This window comes from Cavia porcellus, unplaced genomic scaffold, assembly GCF_034190915.1.
Source record: "Cavia porcellus strain 051 isolate PalLab524CR breed Dunkin Hartley unplaced genomic scaffold, mCavPor4.1 scaffold_13, whole genome shotgun sequence".
In the NCBI taxonomy this organism is placed as follows: Eukaryota; Metazoa; Chordata; class Mammalia; order Rodentia; family Caviidae; genus Cavia; species Cavia porcellus.
This window is the reverse complement of record NW_026947496.1, coordinates 33,113,776-33,132,411: the sequence shown is the minus strand read 5'-3', so window position 1 is coordinate 33,132,411 and position 18,636 is coordinate 33,113,776. Positions and strand designations below refer to the sequence as shown.

At 47.6% G+C, this 18,636-nt stretch overlaps 1 protein-coding gene across 5 annotated transcripts in view; it reads left to right on the top strand.

Moving 5' to 3' along the window:
- Pcnx2 (pecanex 2) overlaps positions 1–18,636 on the top strand; it is a 205,278-nt gene that overhangs the window by 183,122 nt on the left and 3,520 nt on the right. For all 5 annotated transcript variants that reach the window (XM_063260053.1, XM_063260055.1, XM_063260054.1 and 2 more), the window contains 5 exons: positions 476–588; positions 9,594–9,738; positions 10,186–10,416; positions 10,916–11,190; positions 11,924–12,078. In XM_063260053.1, the coding sequence (XP_063116123.1) occupies positions 476–588; positions 9,594–9,738; positions 10,186–10,416; positions 10,916–11,190; positions 11,924–12,078 (919 nt within the window). The remainder of the gene's footprint in view (positions 1–475; positions 589–9,593; positions 9,739–10,185; positions 10,417–10,915; positions 11,191–11,923; positions 12,079–18,636) is intronic.

Below are 18,636 nucleotides of genomic sequence, written 5' to 3'. Positions count from 1 at the left end.
TGAAATTTCTTCTGCACCCCTCTTTTTAGTTGTTTAGTTTTTAGTCCACTCTTTTAACTTAGTTGTTAATTGTGGGTTTATGGTCAATCCAAAGGGCTCCTCCCCATAGGAAAGAAGAGAAAGCCCCCATATGCCCTGGAATCTCAAGCTTTGCCATGTCCTACAGGAGAGTGCCCAGGTGGGCATCCTTTGGCTGGATCTTCATGACTTGGAAGATATTTGAAATCTTGGAGAATTAGTTCATCAGCTCTATTTTAGCTCCTTTTCTCTCAAAGCACTTTTCCCTTTTCCCCCATAGCCAAGCATATGAGAAACTACCTCCAAAAACAGAGCATTCCCATACCAGGGCCATTTCAAAGGGGATTGGGTGACCACAATGGCCCCTAACTAGCTTCCTCTGGCTTCACATTTGTGATGCTATACCAGCATACAGGGAGTCATGGTGGAAGCTGAGTTCACATCCTTGCTCTTTTAGCCTTCAAAGACCGTGGACAGTGATGAAGACTCTCCTTTGGTGACTCTGTCTTTTGCCCTGTGTATCCTGGGGAGAAGAGCTCTGGGGACTGCGGCACACAATATGGCCATGAGGTACCTGGGGAAGGGGGACTTCTCAGAGTGGTCAGACAGCCATCATTTACATTTGGGCAGGTTTTGTCAATTGTGTCCCTTTAAAGCTGAGTCGCTTAGACTTCTTTCACATACTGTACTTTCTACAATAAATCTGGTTGAGTTTGCAAGAAGACTCCTGATCACAGTGATATTTAGGAGAATTAGATTGGGAAATACCATCAATATAAGTAGTGAAGATCCAGAAATTCTGGGTACAGAGCCTCCCATATCATAAGGGTCTTTGACAATTTGTAGAGAAGGCTCAAGGAAATCACGCATGTGACATGTCTGGCCCAGCAAATCCGATGCTCAGCAAATGTTAATTCATTATTTTTCTTCATGAAGGAAAACCCTTCTCTCTGTGTCCTGGGCTAGATCTGCATTTGCTTTGTCCCTGTGGGGCTTTTGAAGTTTGATGCTCACTCTTTGCAAACTTCCCTATTCTATGCAGAAATATCTTAAATCTCTTTTGTTAAAGAAAGAAAACAAATGTAAACTCTCCTGGCCCCTTTCACCAGCCAGTATCCTTCAAAAAGTGGTGCTTCTATTCCACTGTCCCATAGCTGGCTCCCTCTGCTCCCACAGTTCCAGTCCCAGTGCTCTGGCCAATTCCATCCATCACCGTCAAGTCACCCAAATCAGATATTACAGCAACATCTTTGAGACTTAGCACTTTGGACCAGCAGGCTGAACTCTGCCTGATCACTGGAATTACTTTGACAGTTGGTCCTTGTGCCATGCTGCACATGAAATCTCCTGTCCTCAGTATAGCCCAATGCCCAGGCCTTCCCTCAGACTGGGCCAGTTACTCCAAAGGCTTTGTGTACAAGGCCATGTATTGCAATATATTTCAAGCTCTCATGTGACTTCCATGCACAATCAGATTAAGAACCATGTAGAACTAGGGAGCTTAAAAAGAAAGGGTCCCCATTTGCCCTCCTGTCCCCTTCTCCTCTACCTGGACTGTCTGAAGTAACTGTATTGCAGTGCAGATATGGTCATCTGAGGAACAGGCTATTTTGATGTTTGATTCAAGGGAGATTTGCTAGTAGCTTGATGATAAGCTTGTCAGAGGCATCGCCTATCTGCTTGAAATCCCTAGGTAAGCAGGTCCAGGGAGACTTGTTGGGATGTGTTTCCACATCTTTTCTGTGGGAGGCGCTATGGGCCATCACTGTTGTCTGGCCATGTGTTATGTGTTTTGGTTGTCTCTGGAGCCTTAGCCTGGTCACAAGGAGGAAAGACAAGAACAGAGGGGAGTTAGACTTGCGACACCAGCTGTGCTTTCAACTCCCATGTCTGAGGATGGTGAGAGATGCCAAATGCCTGACTCAACATTTTTAAGCAAATGCTCTGGGGAGCCATGAACTGGGGACTTGCTTCTCTTTTTCCTCCTATTTGGCTCAGCCTCAGCCTGAACTCAAACTATCCTTGTGTTCATCTGGGACACATTTGATGATGCTGAGCATCTCCCAGAACACTCACTTGTTGGCTTTAGGAAGTACTAGGAGGTGGCCACTGGACAAGCTTATTAATCCATAGAGATAATGCCTGTGAAGGGCCTCCTGGAATCTTGGACTTGAAACCACAGTGAGACTTCAGATATTCATAGCACCTGGGGACATGGCTAAAACTATGCCACAAATTCTTCAATCAGTGAGATGTGTTTTATAAATTTCAGATTTATATGCCACATAGTGCAAATATTTTTCAGGTCCTGGACGTGGCACTTTCAAATTCTTCATTATTCCTGTCCTTGTGTGTGGTATGGGTATGTCTCTGACCCAGTCCTCTTTGTGTGATCTGTCTCTGGCTTTGTCCTTCATGAAGCATTGTGCTTCTCAGCTGCTTTTGTAACCATGTTTTGATGGGCTTTTCTTTCTTTCAGGTAGTTTGTGTCAATTCTGCTCATAGACATAATGGAGGCTGCTCTACCCGTGGGTCCTCCCTCATTCTCAAAGTCCCCAAGTACGACCTCCAAACCCCCTAATGCAACACCACTTCTGTGGCCCCTCTTCCTCTTGTAGGACCCTCACAGTCACATGAGATTCACCTGGGTCACTCCGTGAGTCTAGGTCCTCAGTTTAACCACAAAGCCGTAGTGCCCAGGGTTTAAGACACGGACACCTTGCCACATTCTTCCTTTAATCCAGACATGAATGGGAAGACGTCTAATATTTTAGCATCAAAAATAAAGTTCAGTTGCAGGTTTCTGCTTGTCTGTTTTTATCATCATGAGCTTTCATCTCTTCCTCTCCTTCATTAGGAAAGAGTATTGATTGCCTTTAGAATTTGGGGAGATTATATTCCGATAGTATTCTCTTACAATATGTTAATACAATGAGTTAATACATTAATTATTAAATTGCTACATTTTCTCATGTTGAAACATCTTTGCAATTCTGAGAGATGGCTCTACTTGATCATGACATATTATTTTTTTACACAATGATGGACTCAGTTTGCTAATATTGTACTCACTGTAGTTATATACATGTTCAAAGAGAGGCTCATAATCTGGGTGTGTGCATGTATATGAATGTGTGTGGACTCTTACGTGAACTTTACCATTGTATACTTTTTAAATCAGGAGTGTGTCCCAGGTGTACTTTACAAGATCCATCATGTTATTCTCCCATATTCCATGTTAGTGTCCAGGTGACTTTGAGTACTGACCACCCTCCGCCCCCATAGTTCTTATTCAACATCTGGCATACTTGTTGGAGCAATGTTTTGATTTTGTAAGTGATAGAGCTTTAATGGACAGTCTCCAAGAAAGAAAAATACATGTACATGATACTAGAAAAAATAAGTAGACAGTCATCTCAAACAATATGCTGAGTGCAAGTGGTAAAAGAGTACAATTAGATAAAATGTCTCAAAATAAAATAAAATGTTGACATATTATAGTGATGCCATGCAGATATACTAGCGAACTGATAATTTTAAACCCGAGGTCTGAATATATCTTCTGTGAAGGACCGCATCTCCCACTGTAACAGGAAGTCAGGTTCACTAACCAGAAGACTGAGGTGCACTGAATTGTCTTGATGTGCAGGAAAGGTGGAAGGTGGGTGCTGCCCAAGGTCTCCTTAGAGATAAAGATTGGGGAACTGAAGTTACATTTTGCAGCACAACAGGCTACAGTCTTGGCAGAAAAGGATTTGCTGATCCTGGAGGCAGACAAGACTCAAGATTTCAAGGCAAATTGATCTTGAAAGGTGAAAGTAAAACAAGCTATGCTTAAATATGTTCTACCAAGCCCAGATATGTTTCCCTAAGAGAGGACATCACTGGGGTGGCTGGAGGTCACCGAATCTGTAGCTCCTCACAGCCACAGTGGACTTCGGGAAGGAAAGGCATGCTCCTCAGAAACCCAGCTATCACCTCTGCTTCTCCTGCTGAACTTCTCTGGGAGGTGAGCTGTCATAGGAGATCATCCTGCAAAAGAGATCCAGCTCCACTTCTTAGACAGGGGTTGGAACTCAGTAATCAGAAGCTAGAGGAGAAGTAGACAAAGCAAACAGAATGCAAGATCCTGACTGATGAGGTTATCAAGCTAAGCGTTGCAGCATAGGGGAAACATCTGAGTTTAAAGATAGGAGAACAAAATGAGGCTTGAGATGAGTACGTGTGAGGCCCTGGGTTCCATCCCCAGCACTGTGAAAAAAGACAAGTAGCCTAAAAAGGAGCAGCTTTATGGCAACTCACATTCTAATTCAGTAGAGGAACACTCCGCCCTTCATTCCATGTGCCATATCTCTTGCTTTTTAAAGTATCTTGATGTCTTGGGGGACGCCTGGGTTTTCCTATGTACTCATTACCACTGAGCAGATTGGTTAGACCTTAGAGCCCCTGGCCTTGCTACAAGTCACTAATGGAAAGCCTCTGGATCTTAGGTCTGGAAGTCTGGTGATTTAGAACAAGCTGACAAGTGACCGATTCTCCTGAAACCAGCCAAAGTCTCATCCTCAATGGCTTAGGAAGCATCTTGCTTTAGATGCCAGCAGGGAATCCTCTTGATATGAAGCCTCTAAGTGCAGAAATTCTTGGGTATTATGTCATAAAGCCAAATATACTTTTAAAAAACAAGATCTTCATTAGCATTTTAGCTATTTTGTATTTGGCATTTATTATTTCACACAGAATATATTTGAAGCAGTATCACTGAATTGCTTTAGCCAATGTATTTCTTTGCAATGATTCTGTGAAATTCTGCAGAACGCACATGGTTTATGTGACAGGGTAGGTTCCATTTGTCACTGGTCTGATGTTGCAACTGGAACCTCGGGAACACAGAGAGCCCATCTGTGCAGAGCACACCATGCAGATAAGTCCCAGCCCTAGCTTTCCACGTTGCATGGGTGTACATGTCTCCCAGAAGCTGTCTCCATCTTTCTCCCCCCTCCTCCAACTCTGTGTGGGTCTTTCTCTCATAGATCCAATATAGTGTCCAGTATCTCCTACCTGCTGCCTATGCTTGCTGGTTGCTATGTTCTGTGCTGACTTGTGTTAGCAGAAGCTGCTGAGGGTGCCTGTTGTCTGCAATCCAGTGTGGCCTAAGCTCAGGGACACTTTGCCCTCTGGAGTGGCACTTTACCCTTTCCTGCTGGCCTGGCACTTTTCTCATGGGAGTGGCTGTCATCGTGCACCTTCAGTGCCCAGGTCACTCAGGCACATCTGCAGTGTCTCTCAAGATGCAAGCACTGATCCACAGAATAAGATGAATGCTGGGCATTAGAATGCATTCACAGTTTCCCCTGCCCCTCACCTGTACTTACCTCAAACCACATTTGTGCACTCAGTCCCTTCAAATAGCGATACTTTGCAAGCCATCAACAAGCCTTTAAATACTCTTGGATGTACTGGACATGGAGAGAAATAGTTGATAAAAGGACAGGAGACCATTGTCAGAGCTGGGCTGGGGTTGGGAGCCTCTGGCTCCGTGCCTTCACTCTGCCGGCCTGTATGTTGCCTCCCAGTGTGATACCTGCTTGGAAGGCACCCAAGTGAGGGACACCAGGGCTTCCTCCAGAGTATTCTTCACTGGATAGGACTGTACAGGATGAAATGAGGTGCCTTGGTGTTAGAGTCCAATTCCTCCACAGAGAAAACATGAAAGCAATGCTGATGTCTGTCCGGTAGGGCAGGAGCACAGTGTGTGCACCACTTTAAGTGTGAGGATGTTGCTGGAGGCTGACCTGAGGATGATGTGTGCACTGGGGGTCCCAGCATTTTCATGTGGCAGGTGCACTGCGGCCTTAAAGGATCCGCTGCTGAAAGGAGTCACTTCAGGCAAATGGCTTCAGCAATGGGTTTCTTCCCAAGCTTCTTCACTGTGGTATGAGGTTCTGAGTATTGTTTTCTCCCATCATACCCACTTTTTTCTCAAATTTTTTTCTGGCCTGTTTCTTTTTTGAAGAAAATAATATACTAATTGTATATCTTGTGTAGGATCTGTGAGATGAGATGAAATAGTGAAAGAGAATCCACAAATCAACAGGAAAATGAGAGCCTTATTCTCTCTCTGCCTCACTTTTTGGATGCTCAGAGTGGCTGCTGGTCATTTGGACCTTTGTTTTGTTTGGCGAATTGTGAAACTGTGACCAAAAGTCATAGAAGTGGTCATAAAGCCAATGCATAAAGGTTGAAGGCCCCAGAGGGCAATGGAATGCACAGGGAGAGCTTGCTGCAGGGCCAACGTGGGGCTGCTGTCTGAGTCTGGGCTGGCTACCATCAGTGTCCCTGATACTGATGAGTAAACACAGGTAACTCAGCCACAAAGCACACTTGACAGTTAGCATGTATTCTACAAGCATCACATTTATGGCAGTGCACTGTGGCAGAAGGCTCTGTGAGAGGCAGTACACAGACACATGGTACACACGGTCTGTTAGGAATGCGCCAGAATGACAAGTCAGTCTTTGTGGTACGAATGAGTCCTGCAGAAACTCAGCTGGCCCCAAAGTTGTTTCCTCCAAAACCCAGTGTGTTGCAGCCTGATCCTAGACAGAGATCCCAGATATGAACCCTCCGGCCCCTTCTTCCCTAAGGAATAGCAGGAGAATAAGGTCTCTCATTTTCCTGCTGATCTGTGGATTCCATTTCACCGATTCATCTCATCTCATTTCACAGATGCTCTGCAGTAGTGGTGTGATTGACATTTGGGGCTGTAGGGTCTTTGTGGTGGGGCTGTCTTCTATATTATAGTAACACTCTAGGCTCTAACCACTGAGTAGCAGGCATGTCACATGCATCAAGTGTGGCACCAAAAATGTCACAGACATTGCCAAATGCTCCCTGAGGCCCAAAATCACCATCAGTTGAGAGCCACCATAAAATAAGGTACAGGTTGTAACTAGGCTGAGCTGGTTGTGAGCAGAATTGGGGCTCAGACGTAAATTATCATCCTCGGGTGGAACAGAGCTAGGAGGATTCCTCTGCAGATAATGAAAACTGGAAGGCAAGAGTGTGGCGACAACTTCCGCTTCATGGATTAGCTCTAAAAAGCCTTTGCCACGAAACATGGGTGGGGATACTGGATAAGCTGGACTGCAGAAGCCAGCCCAGCATGAACTCGCAGAAACAGCACTGGCAGAGGCTGGCCCTGCGAGTAACCCTCGGCCTCCAGGCAGGGAACACTTGGTTTTAGGAAGGTGAGGGCATCATGTGTTCACCGGCCACCCCGCCTCACATCAGCCCAGGAACCAAAAGGAGTCTGGATCTCTTCTGGATCAGTTACATCCTAAGCAGCACATACAAGCTTTTTTGGCTAAAAGAAAGTATACTCTTGCTGTTTTGATTTTGTTATACTACTTAGCTCACACATGGTGTAAGCAAATCTGTTCAAGGCAGGTCAACAGGCTTCACCCACCTCCTCTAGTGGGGAAAGAGCGGGGCTGTTCAGTTCTCACAAATTCTGACTTCTGCGCAAGTACCTCTCTCTTCCCGCCCTGACAGTCAGGGAGGGGGCCTGTCATTTCTCAGCAGCACAGCAGAAAAGCTCCACTCCACCTCCGTTTGCTCTGCCTCCCGCCTGCCCTACTCTTCATAGCCCTTTGGCTGCCTTCCTTCTCTTCCTTCTCTCAAGGGAAAAAGGCAGGTAATGAAACACCTTCCTTTTAGGACATCATGATTGGTGAGGTGCGAGGGTTTATAACCCCAATAGTGAGACTGTAGCCCTGACTTTGGTTTACATGGGAAATCATTTTAATAGAATTACATTAAGCGCTGAATGTGTCATTCCCACTGGAAAAAAAAAGGGGGGACAGTTGAAGTGTGCATTGTTGGGGGCCACAGAAAGGAGGCTTGGCATCTTATTGAAGCTCTTGGGGAAGCTGAGTATCCTCTATGTCCAGTAAACCCTTGATAGCTTCCCTGAAGATGCGGCTGAGTGCACCACAGGCCACCACAGGCCAAGCTGCAACTCCTGCTCTTCTCCTTGTCTGTAGCATCGCTTGCAGCATCTTCCTTTGTACTCTCCCCATCCTTGCTTCTGGAGGGAGACTTGCTCTTACACATGTGTGAGGCCATTCTCAGCACACAGCATGCTGTCCTGAATCCTTTCCTGTATACATCCCACTGTTAGCAATGATCCTGCTATTTATTGCTCAGTCTTCTCTGATGACAGAAGCATATTCAAATGTTTCAGCTGGGCATAGTTGGCAGGCATCTTTCATATTTCATATTTCATTTTCATCTTTCATCTGTCATATTTCAAGCCTTCCTGCAGCCCAGCTCTGCTGTCCTGTGACTCTGCCATCCGTGGCGCCTCCCAGGCAGTGGGCTGCAGCTCATGGCCTGGGAAGTTTTGTTTCTGTTGGAGCAGGAAGGCCTTGAGGGGAAGGATGCCACTTGGATCTTTCTCTCCGTGGAAGGCTCCCTGCTTCTCCAAGCCACAGTATCCTAGCCCCACCTGACCAGCTCCTGGCCACTCCTGTTTCCCACAGTCTGCTCTGGCACAATGCCTCAGCATTTTTCTCAAGGGAGTTCCAGAAGGACATTAATGATAGTGATACATTTCATGTAGAAATGTTAAAACAGGAATCAGCAGAACCATTTCCCTATGTGCAGGTCTGAAGCACTGCACTGGATCTAAAGTCCTGCTGCTGAGCTGCTTTATTAAATCCTGGAGCAGCTGCCCTGGGCAATTCCCTCCTCTACACTCACCCTGCTCCCCTATCCCAGTCAGCCTGCCCAGAGTGATTCTCCTTCTGCAAAAGAGCACAATAATCCTCAGAATGCAGGGCGGATCACTTTTCAAACCTACCCCCACTTAAGGTCACTAGGTTCCAAGCACTGCTCAGTGATGATTTGTAAGATAGGGACTGCAAGGATCAGGGACAGTCTGCAGACACGAAACCAGTGAGCCCTGGAATCCTGAGCTGTCTATGATGCACTTTCTACTCTGCTCCCTCCCCTGGGCATCAAAAGCATAGTGACACCAGAAATAGAAGAACTCTAAGACTTAAATGGCTAGTTTCTAGTTTCATTTCGTTTTGCTTTCTCTCTGTGTGTTATGACAGAGAGCAATTTTTTATTAAAAATAATACAGGCCAGAAGTCATATCCACAAAGTAAAGAAGAGAAATAAGGGTGTTGGGTAGCAGCATGGTTGGTATGGTCACCTCCTGAGAAGTGGGGGCCACCAGGAGTATGAGGAGGGGTGAGCCTGCTGTCTTCAGCACACTCCGAGCACACACATTTGGTCTATTCAAAAATGAGCCTTGAATTTTGCCCTCATGAATCCTTCTGGTGTCTGCTAATGGAGCAGAGCCATCCCCGTGCACTGGTACCAGCACTGATCTGGTACCCTAACCTGGCTGCAGGGCCAGGCATTTGGTGCCCTGGGTTGGGTCCTTTCCTGCTAGATCAACCTAACGATATTAGGTTAAACCTTATATTGGGAGACTCACACCCTAGACAGATGGCAGGACTCCAGCCATGTGCACAGTGTGATGGCAGTGATAAGCCCATGTCTTGCAGCCTGGACTCCTTCCTCTATGGCCTTCATGCCCTGTTCAAAGGTGACTTTAGGATCACAGCGCGGGATGAGTGGGTGTTTGCTGACATGGACCTGCTGCATAAAGTTGTTGCTCCAGCCATCAGGATGTCCCTGAAACTGCATCAGGTAAAATTCCACTTTTTGACAACCTCAGCCTGCAACTTTAGGGAAAAAATAGCCTTGGAAATACACAGTCCCCTTTCTCTAGACAACACTGGGAGAGTTCATCACTTTGGTCACAAAGTATTAAGGTCACTGGAAAGTCCCAACATTGGCCAATGACTGTGTGCCCTCAGGAGCTGCTGGGAGGTAACATCTCTGTAAAGGAAAGAAGAATACTGGCCAGTGACAATGGCACAGCAAAATACCTAACTATTATCTAAGTCATAAGGACATAGCCATAAAGCTCTTTCCTGGGTATGCTGTATTGTGAGGGCCATTAGGAGACAGGTCCACTGTACCCAGCTTAGGATTCGGAGGACAAATAGAGAAGGAGAAAGACAAGAGATGATGTGGCCTCAGAGGTTAGTGTTGGTCACCATCTGTACATTTGCCCATGTGGACTTCCCCCAGGACCAGTTCACGTGCCCTGATGAATATGAAGACCCTGCTGTCCTCTACGGAGCCATCCAGTCCTTTGAGCAGAAAGTGGTAATTTGTCATGAGGCCGACCCAGCCTGGCGGAGTGCTGTGCTGTCCAACAAGGAGGAACTGCTGACCCTGCGGCATGTGGTGGATGAGGGCACTGATGAGTACAAGGTCATCATGCTTCACAGGGGCTTCCTGAGCTTCAAGGTGATCAAGGTATGACAAGGCCCTGCCTAGAGATTACCCAGAAAGAAACAATGTGGTTGGCATCAGTGTGCATATTCCTGGGCCAATGGCCTCAGGTCAGAGGAGCAGCCTAGAGAAGCAATAGCTATAACTAGAAACCAGCCAGGACCCTGGGTGCCACAGTCCCCTGCAGGGCCTTCTCTACCTTAGAGACCAAGGGTTTGGGCTGAACATCTCGGTGGATACCTTTGTGGATGAGGGCCAGTATCTGGTTTATTTTTCTGTTTTTCTATCAAAGGCCCTTATTCCCTATACTGCTTTTTTTCATACAGCTTTGAACCATAAGGCTAAAGCAAAATCTTTCTTTCCATTTCCAGTTTCGCTATGAAAATAGCATCATCTCTATTTTAGAGGACTGACTGTGACAGGAACCTTTGGCCCAGTGGTATAGTCCCAGATGTCGGATCCCGGAGCCCCACTTGCTGGGTGTGGTTAGTAACAGGTCATGGGTTTCTCCCCACACCTGCAGGTGAACAAAGAGTGTGTGCGAGGACTCTGGGCTGGCCAGCAGCAGGAGCTCATCTTCCTCCGCAACCGCAACCCGGAGCGCGGCAGCATTCAGAACAATAAGCAGGTCCTGAGGAACCTTGTCAATTCTTCCTGTGACCAGCCCCTGGGCTACCCCATGTATGTCTCCCCACTAACCACGTCCTACCTGGGGACCCACCAGCAGCTGAGGAACGTCTGGGGCGGGCCTGTCACCCTGAACAGCCTGAGGACGTGGTTCCAAGCCAGGTGGCTGAGGTAGGAGTGTGCCACAAAGGCTTGCACCTACATGCCATGGGGTGGGCTTGCAGAGTTCTCATGATCTCTTCCAAATGTTGCTGCCTATCACCATTGTGGCAATGAATGAAACTGCACCCCAGTGGTATCTAACAGGTCATTTGTCCAATAAGCCATCTCCAAGCACGCTACAGCACTTTTACATGAGGTGTCGTCTCCTGCACCCCTCAGGCTGAGATCTACCTGTACTGTCCTAGCGGTAACCAGGCCTGAGTTCCCCACACCACCTCTTTTGTTACGTGTCTCACTGGTACATTACTGAGCCTGTGGCTTCCAGCAGGTGCTAAGCTTTGCCTTCTGATGTGCTGTGCATCTGACCAGATATGAAGACCACAGGTTCTCCTGAGGCTTTTCCCCCTGATGTGTCTGTTCACTTATGGGACACTGGGGTTTAAGAAACAAGAGCCCCCTTTGCACAGGGTCTGCTCACCTGGGGAGCATGGTCTTCTATCCAACACAGGCACAGCTGTAAGGGGCTCAGGGGGACAGTCCCCTGTTGCATAGCAGCAGGAATGTGTTCTGCAAATCGTGAGGTGATTTCCTCACTGTGCAAGCATCAGTAAGTATGCACAACTTATGAAGACCAAGGCAGCTACACTGTCCCTGGGTGACCTAGCTTTGGGGACTCTGTGTTGGCTGTGACCTTGTGGCAGACAGTGCATGGCCACACCCTCGAAGTTGTCTCCTCTTACAGCATGCGCAAGGATTGCAATACGGGGCAGAGCAGCAGAGGAGCCATCGAGGACTTGGATGGGGGTGGGGCCCCAAATGGGGACGGCAGCGTGGAGCAGCCCCATAAAGGTGGCACCCAGCACTGGGTCTCCCCTCGCGAAGGTGCTCAGAGGACAGGTGAGTGCTGCAGTGCAGAGCCTCGGCCTCCACACTGTGGGTAAGTCATCATTCTCATGCCAAGGGCTCCTCTTGCAGTAAGAGTCCGCCCCTGCCAACAGCTGCCCAAGTGGACTGATGAGTGTCAAACTCTGCTCAGGAAAATCCTCTGCAGCTGTGAGGGCTGGCTTTGATTATGTCTGTAAGACTTTCCGTCATCTTGAGCTCTCATTCATCCATCCATCCCCACCTCTCTCAGGATCACCCTCATGTCCTCCTCCTCCTCCTCCACAGACAGACCACTGCACCCGCTGCTCTCCCTGATCCTCATCCCTCCACCTGCCCAAGCATTCCAGAGGGCAAGTGAAGAGGGATAGAAGGTCATCTCTGATAGCAGCACAGCACAGGAGGTGGGCAGGACCAAATTCAGGCTGAATCTAAAATTAAAAATTGCAAACAGGAAAACTGCTTGCAAACAGGAAAGGCAGGCTGAGCCAGATGGACAGGTTCTGACATCCACTGGGGTTGCTGTGCAGTGGGAGGTGGTGTTGCTAGCAGGAGAAACCTGGGGTGTTTGCAAAGGACATGGCTTGGGGACCCAGGAGGCAGATGTTCTCTTCTGATTCCTTGGCTCCGCCCCCTGTAATCTGTTAGTGCTTTCATTGTTTGGTCTCAGTTCTTCCTTCCTCATCTTCCAGTAGCAGTTACTAAGTACCTCTGTGCATGCCCCTCTGCCAGCCTTGCCCCAGGAGAGCCCGGGAAGAGTACCCAGGGTAAGGTAGAAGATGGAGGCACAGTAGTAGGATTATATAAACACAGCAGGCAGGATGGATAGATTCAGGTGATACATAAGATCATAGATATAGGCATAATAAATAGAAAATAGATGATAGGAATGGTAGATGAGAGATAGGACAGATATAGGATGAAGAAAGAGACACAGGGGATAGATGGTAGAGACAGTTGATAGGTAGATAGATAATAGAAAAATGGAGATGAATAACAGATCAATGAAAAATGATAGAACAGGCAGATGAGATACATAGATGATAGAATGATGAATTATTGGTAGAAAAATGAAGATGGCTGCTAGGTAAATGATAGAGTTGAATAGATAGATGGCACAGATATAGGAGATAGAAGGATATATACAGATAATAGATGTCATAGAAGATATATATAATTGATAGATTGATAAGTAAAGGTGATTGATGATAAATGTGATTGTTATCTAAGTGACTGATAGAGATATGGAGATAAGTGATAATAGATGGTAAATGATAGATAACTATTTAGTAATACATAGGTAATAGATGATAGGTGTATAGATGATTGATAGATGATAGGTAGATAGATAGATAGATAGATAGATAGATAGATAGATAGATAGATGATGGAGCCAGAGACGCTGAGTGGATCCATAGGTGAAAGGGACATAGATGACAGACAACAGGTGAATGATAGATTAACAGAAGTAGAGGTAAATGACATGCAGATAAATGATTGACAGAAGACAGAAGAAAAATAAGTAGGTGAATGGGCAGAGGACCTAATGTCAACCATCAGAAGAAATAAATCCCTTCCTCTGCCACTGCTGTCTGCCCTGAGTCAGGTTCTGCATTCCAAAGCCTCCACGCTGCACCTGGTTCTCAGACTGGAAGGATCCTACTGCTTCTGGTGTTGCTGGCTGACTTTGTATTCTGAGGTTGTAGAAGCACCAAGGATCTCCTCCTTCATCCTCACACAGTGTTGTTCTCCCTGTGTGCATGTCTGTGTCCAGATGTCCCCTTTCTAAAAGTACACTGGTCATGTTGGACTAGAGCCTTGCCCCACCCCCGGTAACCTCATCTTAACTCACTACATCAACGATTGATACCAGATGATGAGGTCTCTTGACTCAGATATGGTAGAAGGAAGATTGGGCCAAACACAAGCACTCCTGGGTAGACAAAGCTTTATGGAAAGGGGGTACAGGGAGGAATGGGGTTCAGCCCAACTGGGGCTGTGACTGAAGGGAGTCAGCAGTTGGTCAAGAGAGTGACCAACCTGTAACCAAAACAAAGAAAACAGCAGGTTTTCATTTGTGTTGCAAGGGTGGGCTAAATCCACTTATTTCTATTGGGCAAGACATGGTTCTAAAAGTCACTCATTTTATGATGGACTTGGACCACAGGGCGGTCATGGTCAACTTGTTCTAGAGGCTGCTTAATTTACATCTAGCTGGAGCCATCATCCTTGTGGGTGCAGGCCAGGATCTGTGATGGGGTTAGAGGACTGCAGGTGCTTGGGCTTTAGCTGAAGAGGTAGAAAAGAGGGGAAAGATGACAAAAAGAAAACACACAGCAACTCCAACAGGCAGTAAGCCAAGTCAACCCTGTCTTATAGTTTCAGCCTAAATATTTTTAAATGATCAATGTGCCTACATGCAGAGTGAGTAGAATTTAATCCAAGAGTTAAGACCACAAAAAAGACAGATACAATATTAAGAGAGAGACACTAAGCCTTTATGCCACTTTAGACTTCTGTTGGGTCTTTGCAGGCCAAAATATGGAGTGGGTTTTCTCAGCAAAAGCAGCCTTTGAGTTTCCAGGAATTAATCCAGATAATTGTTACCGTAGCCCTCACATCAGAGGGGCCATCTACACCAGTGCTAGGGGAAAACCAATAATGTATTGCCCAGCTGTATGACCTCCAAAATTAGTGATGTTAAGTTGACTAAGGGAAAGCAAGATTAAAGGGGCTTATTTTTATCCAACAATTTCTCATTTTATGCAAAGATCCTGCTTCACAATAGGTTTCTTAGAACATGCCATGCTACAAAGGATCATAGTTTGGTGTACCCAAACTATGAGTGTCTCACTGTGCTGACCCCCAACGATCTCACCATGAGTTTGTTTCTAAGTGAGATGCTGGGATCAGGACATCACCATGAGTTTGGAGGGGCATAGTCCAGCTGGTCCTGATGCCCATACCTTCAGCTGGTCACACACCTCTCCCTGCCACTATCTGAGTTCTGTACTCACACTTCTGCCTGTACTTGGGCCACAGTCTCCTCCTGTTCCTCACTGGAGTACACCACTGCCCTCTCATGATCCCTGTAGCTGCTGCCACCCCTGCCTAAATGCACCCCTCCCAGGGCAGCCACCTATCCAGACCATTAAACCATTATATGACTGGCTCCTCCAGTCACCTACTCAGGCTTCTGTCAAAGGCCTCCTTACCCAGAGGCCTGCCAACCAAGCATAGGGTTTCCCCTGCCCATGCACCTGTCCGACCTCTCCCTTAGTACTTCCCCTAAGAATTCTCCCATGATAGCTGGGCATGGTGGCATATGATTGTAATCCCAACTCTGGGAAGCTGAGGTACCAGGATTGCAAATTCAAACCCAGCCTGGGCCATCTAGGAGAGCCTAACTTGAAATGAAAAAATGGTTGGAGATGTAGCTCAGTGGAAAGGCCTTGGGTTTAATTCTTGGTACTGAAAAGCAAATCCTGTAAGGAGGACTGTGACTGTGTTGTCCCACACACAGGACAATGGATACTCACTGAATAGGGTGTGTATGGGGATAGGGTTCCATGGGGACCACTCTCTTCCCCACTGTCCCTGCATCCTGCTACCATTGCGGGTAAGGTCAGGCCTGTGCATGCCTCAGAGGGCGACAGTAAACCCTGGAGTCCTTAGATCTACCATGGGTTCTGGTAGCAGTGTATGAGAGTAGGACACAAACCCCTGTCCCCAGTTTCCTGTCCCTGTGGTTGGCTGCTCAGGCAAGGGTGTTCTGAGTTCAGCAGATGCTGGGTGACTGGATGGGTGAACAGTCCCCCTCTAGTTTTGGCTGCTTATACTACAGGGTCTTGGCTGGCAAATACTAGGTAGTCGGGACTCAGAGTTCCTATGTGGGGCTTCCAGCCATCACAGTCTGTCATCATAGCCAAAAGTGCTGATCTTAGAGGCTCACCGGAGGTCACCATTTGTCCTGAGTGCCTGAAGTCCCTGCTAGTCCTACCAAGGCCTGACTCAGATTGAGCTGATTCTCCAGACTAAAGATTGGGCATCTTGTGAGGCTTGGTGATAGCGCTCTGGCCACTCTGGCCCTGGGAACAGGAGTCCAAAGGCAGCCGGCAGTTTCCCTTCCAGATAGGAGGACCATGCCCCTGCAGGCCCTTGCCACCCAGCCATCTCCAGAAGGCCATGAAGCATGTGTGCCTAGCAGGGCAGTCACCTCTCCAGATCATTAAACCAACTGGATTCAAGTCCCAGTGCAGTACTTGGGGGTTTTCAGGTGCAGGGCAGAGGTGCCATCCACCCGAGGTACTCCCCTGAGGCCTGTGTGCAGGTGGTCCCTGAGGTCCCAAGAAGAGCAGGCCCTGAGACAAGGCCACAGTGGGCAGGGGCAGCCACCGGGCATCCCTGTGAGATCCAGGGAAGCCATAGCCTGCTTTTCCTAGTAGACCATCACCTCCAAAAGGAAACCCTACAATGCTGTGGAGGTGGGGGACAATTTTAGCCCAGGCTTCTCTTGCCTCTTCCCTTCCCAAGTTGATTCAAACTGCCTTGGCATCTAAGTTGGGTTGTGCAGCTCAGACAGTATTGAGCAGAGGGGCTGTGCTCCATTAGCGGGGATATTCCTGAGCCCATCTCTTGATGCCTGGCCTGGAGCAATGGGGAAATCGCCTTCCTCCACGTGGCCTGCCTGCAGGTGACACCCAGGGATCTCAGCCCCTAGGGAGAAGTGGCTTTTAGTCTTTCCAAATGGTTCTAATGGGCAAGCTTAGGAAGCCCCCATAACCACTGCAAACTCTTTGGGGAGGTCTATTGAGTCCCGCTTCAGGTTTTCTAAGCCAGGTCAGCTTTACAGGTTGCTCTGTCCTGTAACTTATTATTGGGGTCACTGACATTGGGTGTGGAGCAACCAAAAGTGCAGGAGTCATTTACTTCAAAAGGCTGAGGCCAAGGCAGAGCAGACCTTGTATCCATGGTGACACAGTATGGTAAGTGCCATTCAAGAGGCAAGGCTAGGGTCTCACGGGCCGGGACCTGCCCCAGTGGCAAGGGTAGAATGGAGGGTTTAGTCACATCCAGTGAGGAAGCAAGTCTGATGGAGGAACCAGAGCCAGTTCTCCAGGTCTTGTTCCTCTCATGACCAAGACTTGCCTATACCCGAGGAGCCAACTGCCCCAGCCCTTCCTTACTCCAGCCTCTGTTGCCACCATGCATCCTAATCCTAGCCCTTGCCAGATGCTCAGAGGACTGGTGCCCTCACCTCTGCAAGACCCCCTGAGCGGCACCCCTCTCCCTAGGCCACCATGCTGCATGTCTCTCCCCAGCACTCCAGGCCCCACTGCTAGGCACTTACATGCTAGTTTCACTGGGGCCTGATCAGCCACCATCCACCTGCTGGGTTACAGAATATGTGTCAGAGAAGAGGGAGGGTGGGCACAGTGCAAGGCCTGTGACCTACTTCCCAGGAGCAATTGGAAAGCCATCGCCAGTCTAATCCCCCACTGGATTGCCCAGGATTTGCACTACAGCCTCTCAGATAACGATCAGAGAAGAAGGGTGGTGCCCAAAGGGGAGAATTCATATTGTGTTTCCACTCAAGTTTGAAAGTTTTTCCCTAGAAACACTCATAATTCAATAATATAGTAATTGGCAAGATAAGTTAAATCACAAAATAATGATTCTGGGTAGCACAAATGGTTTTAGTGTGGTTTGCTTATTTGGTATTGTTTCATTTACAAAATTAAAAATTTTTAAAAAGAGAAACAAGAGCCAAAAGAACATCTGGAATAATGAAATGGGGGAGGGTCCTTGTCTTGCAGAGACCACACACTTCTCTGCTACCCATGGTGGCTTTGTCGCTTTGTTCCCAGAGCTAAAGTTGTTCCCTGTCTAGTGAGGGTGGTGCATGGAGCAGATTGACTTCTCAGTGTAAATCACAAACAGATGCTTGGTCTTGTCTCTCTGGATAAACTAACAAATCACACTCCCTTGCTCTTAGCTCTTAATTTCCTCCTATTTGTTTTCTTCTTGAAGAGAAGAAAGTCCTCCTTCTCAGCAGGGACTTTGTGGCACTGGGGCCTGAGCAGGGGCCTTCTGGGAGGAAAGTACTCTGCAGGTACGGGCTGGTTAAGACCCTGGATTTTCTATAGTGGTGTCCGTTCCCTAAGTTCTCTTAAATGATGTACCACTTTTCGAGTCTCCTGTGGACAGGCATAAATATTCAGAATCATCACCTGGGGTGTAGGGCTGGGGACAGTGCATCTGGCATCCACTCCTCAGCCCACCTCTTTGTGGTGACACTGACTGCCACAGCTTCAGGAAGCAGATATGAGGCATGGGTGGTGCTGTGCCTCCCTGCCCACTGGAGAACTGAAGTGGAGCTTAGGGATTCTGGATGCTTAAGTACAACACGGTGCTCTAAGAGCCGTCTTCCCTCTGGCTGCTTCCTTTTATGAAGCTGAGTGTCCCGAGGGCCCTGGAAGTCTGAGCAGAAACCCACTTTGAGTTCTTCCAGAAGCATATACTGGTTGAACCGCACCATTGGGACTGTCCAGTCCTTCTGTCAACTGGTCTCGT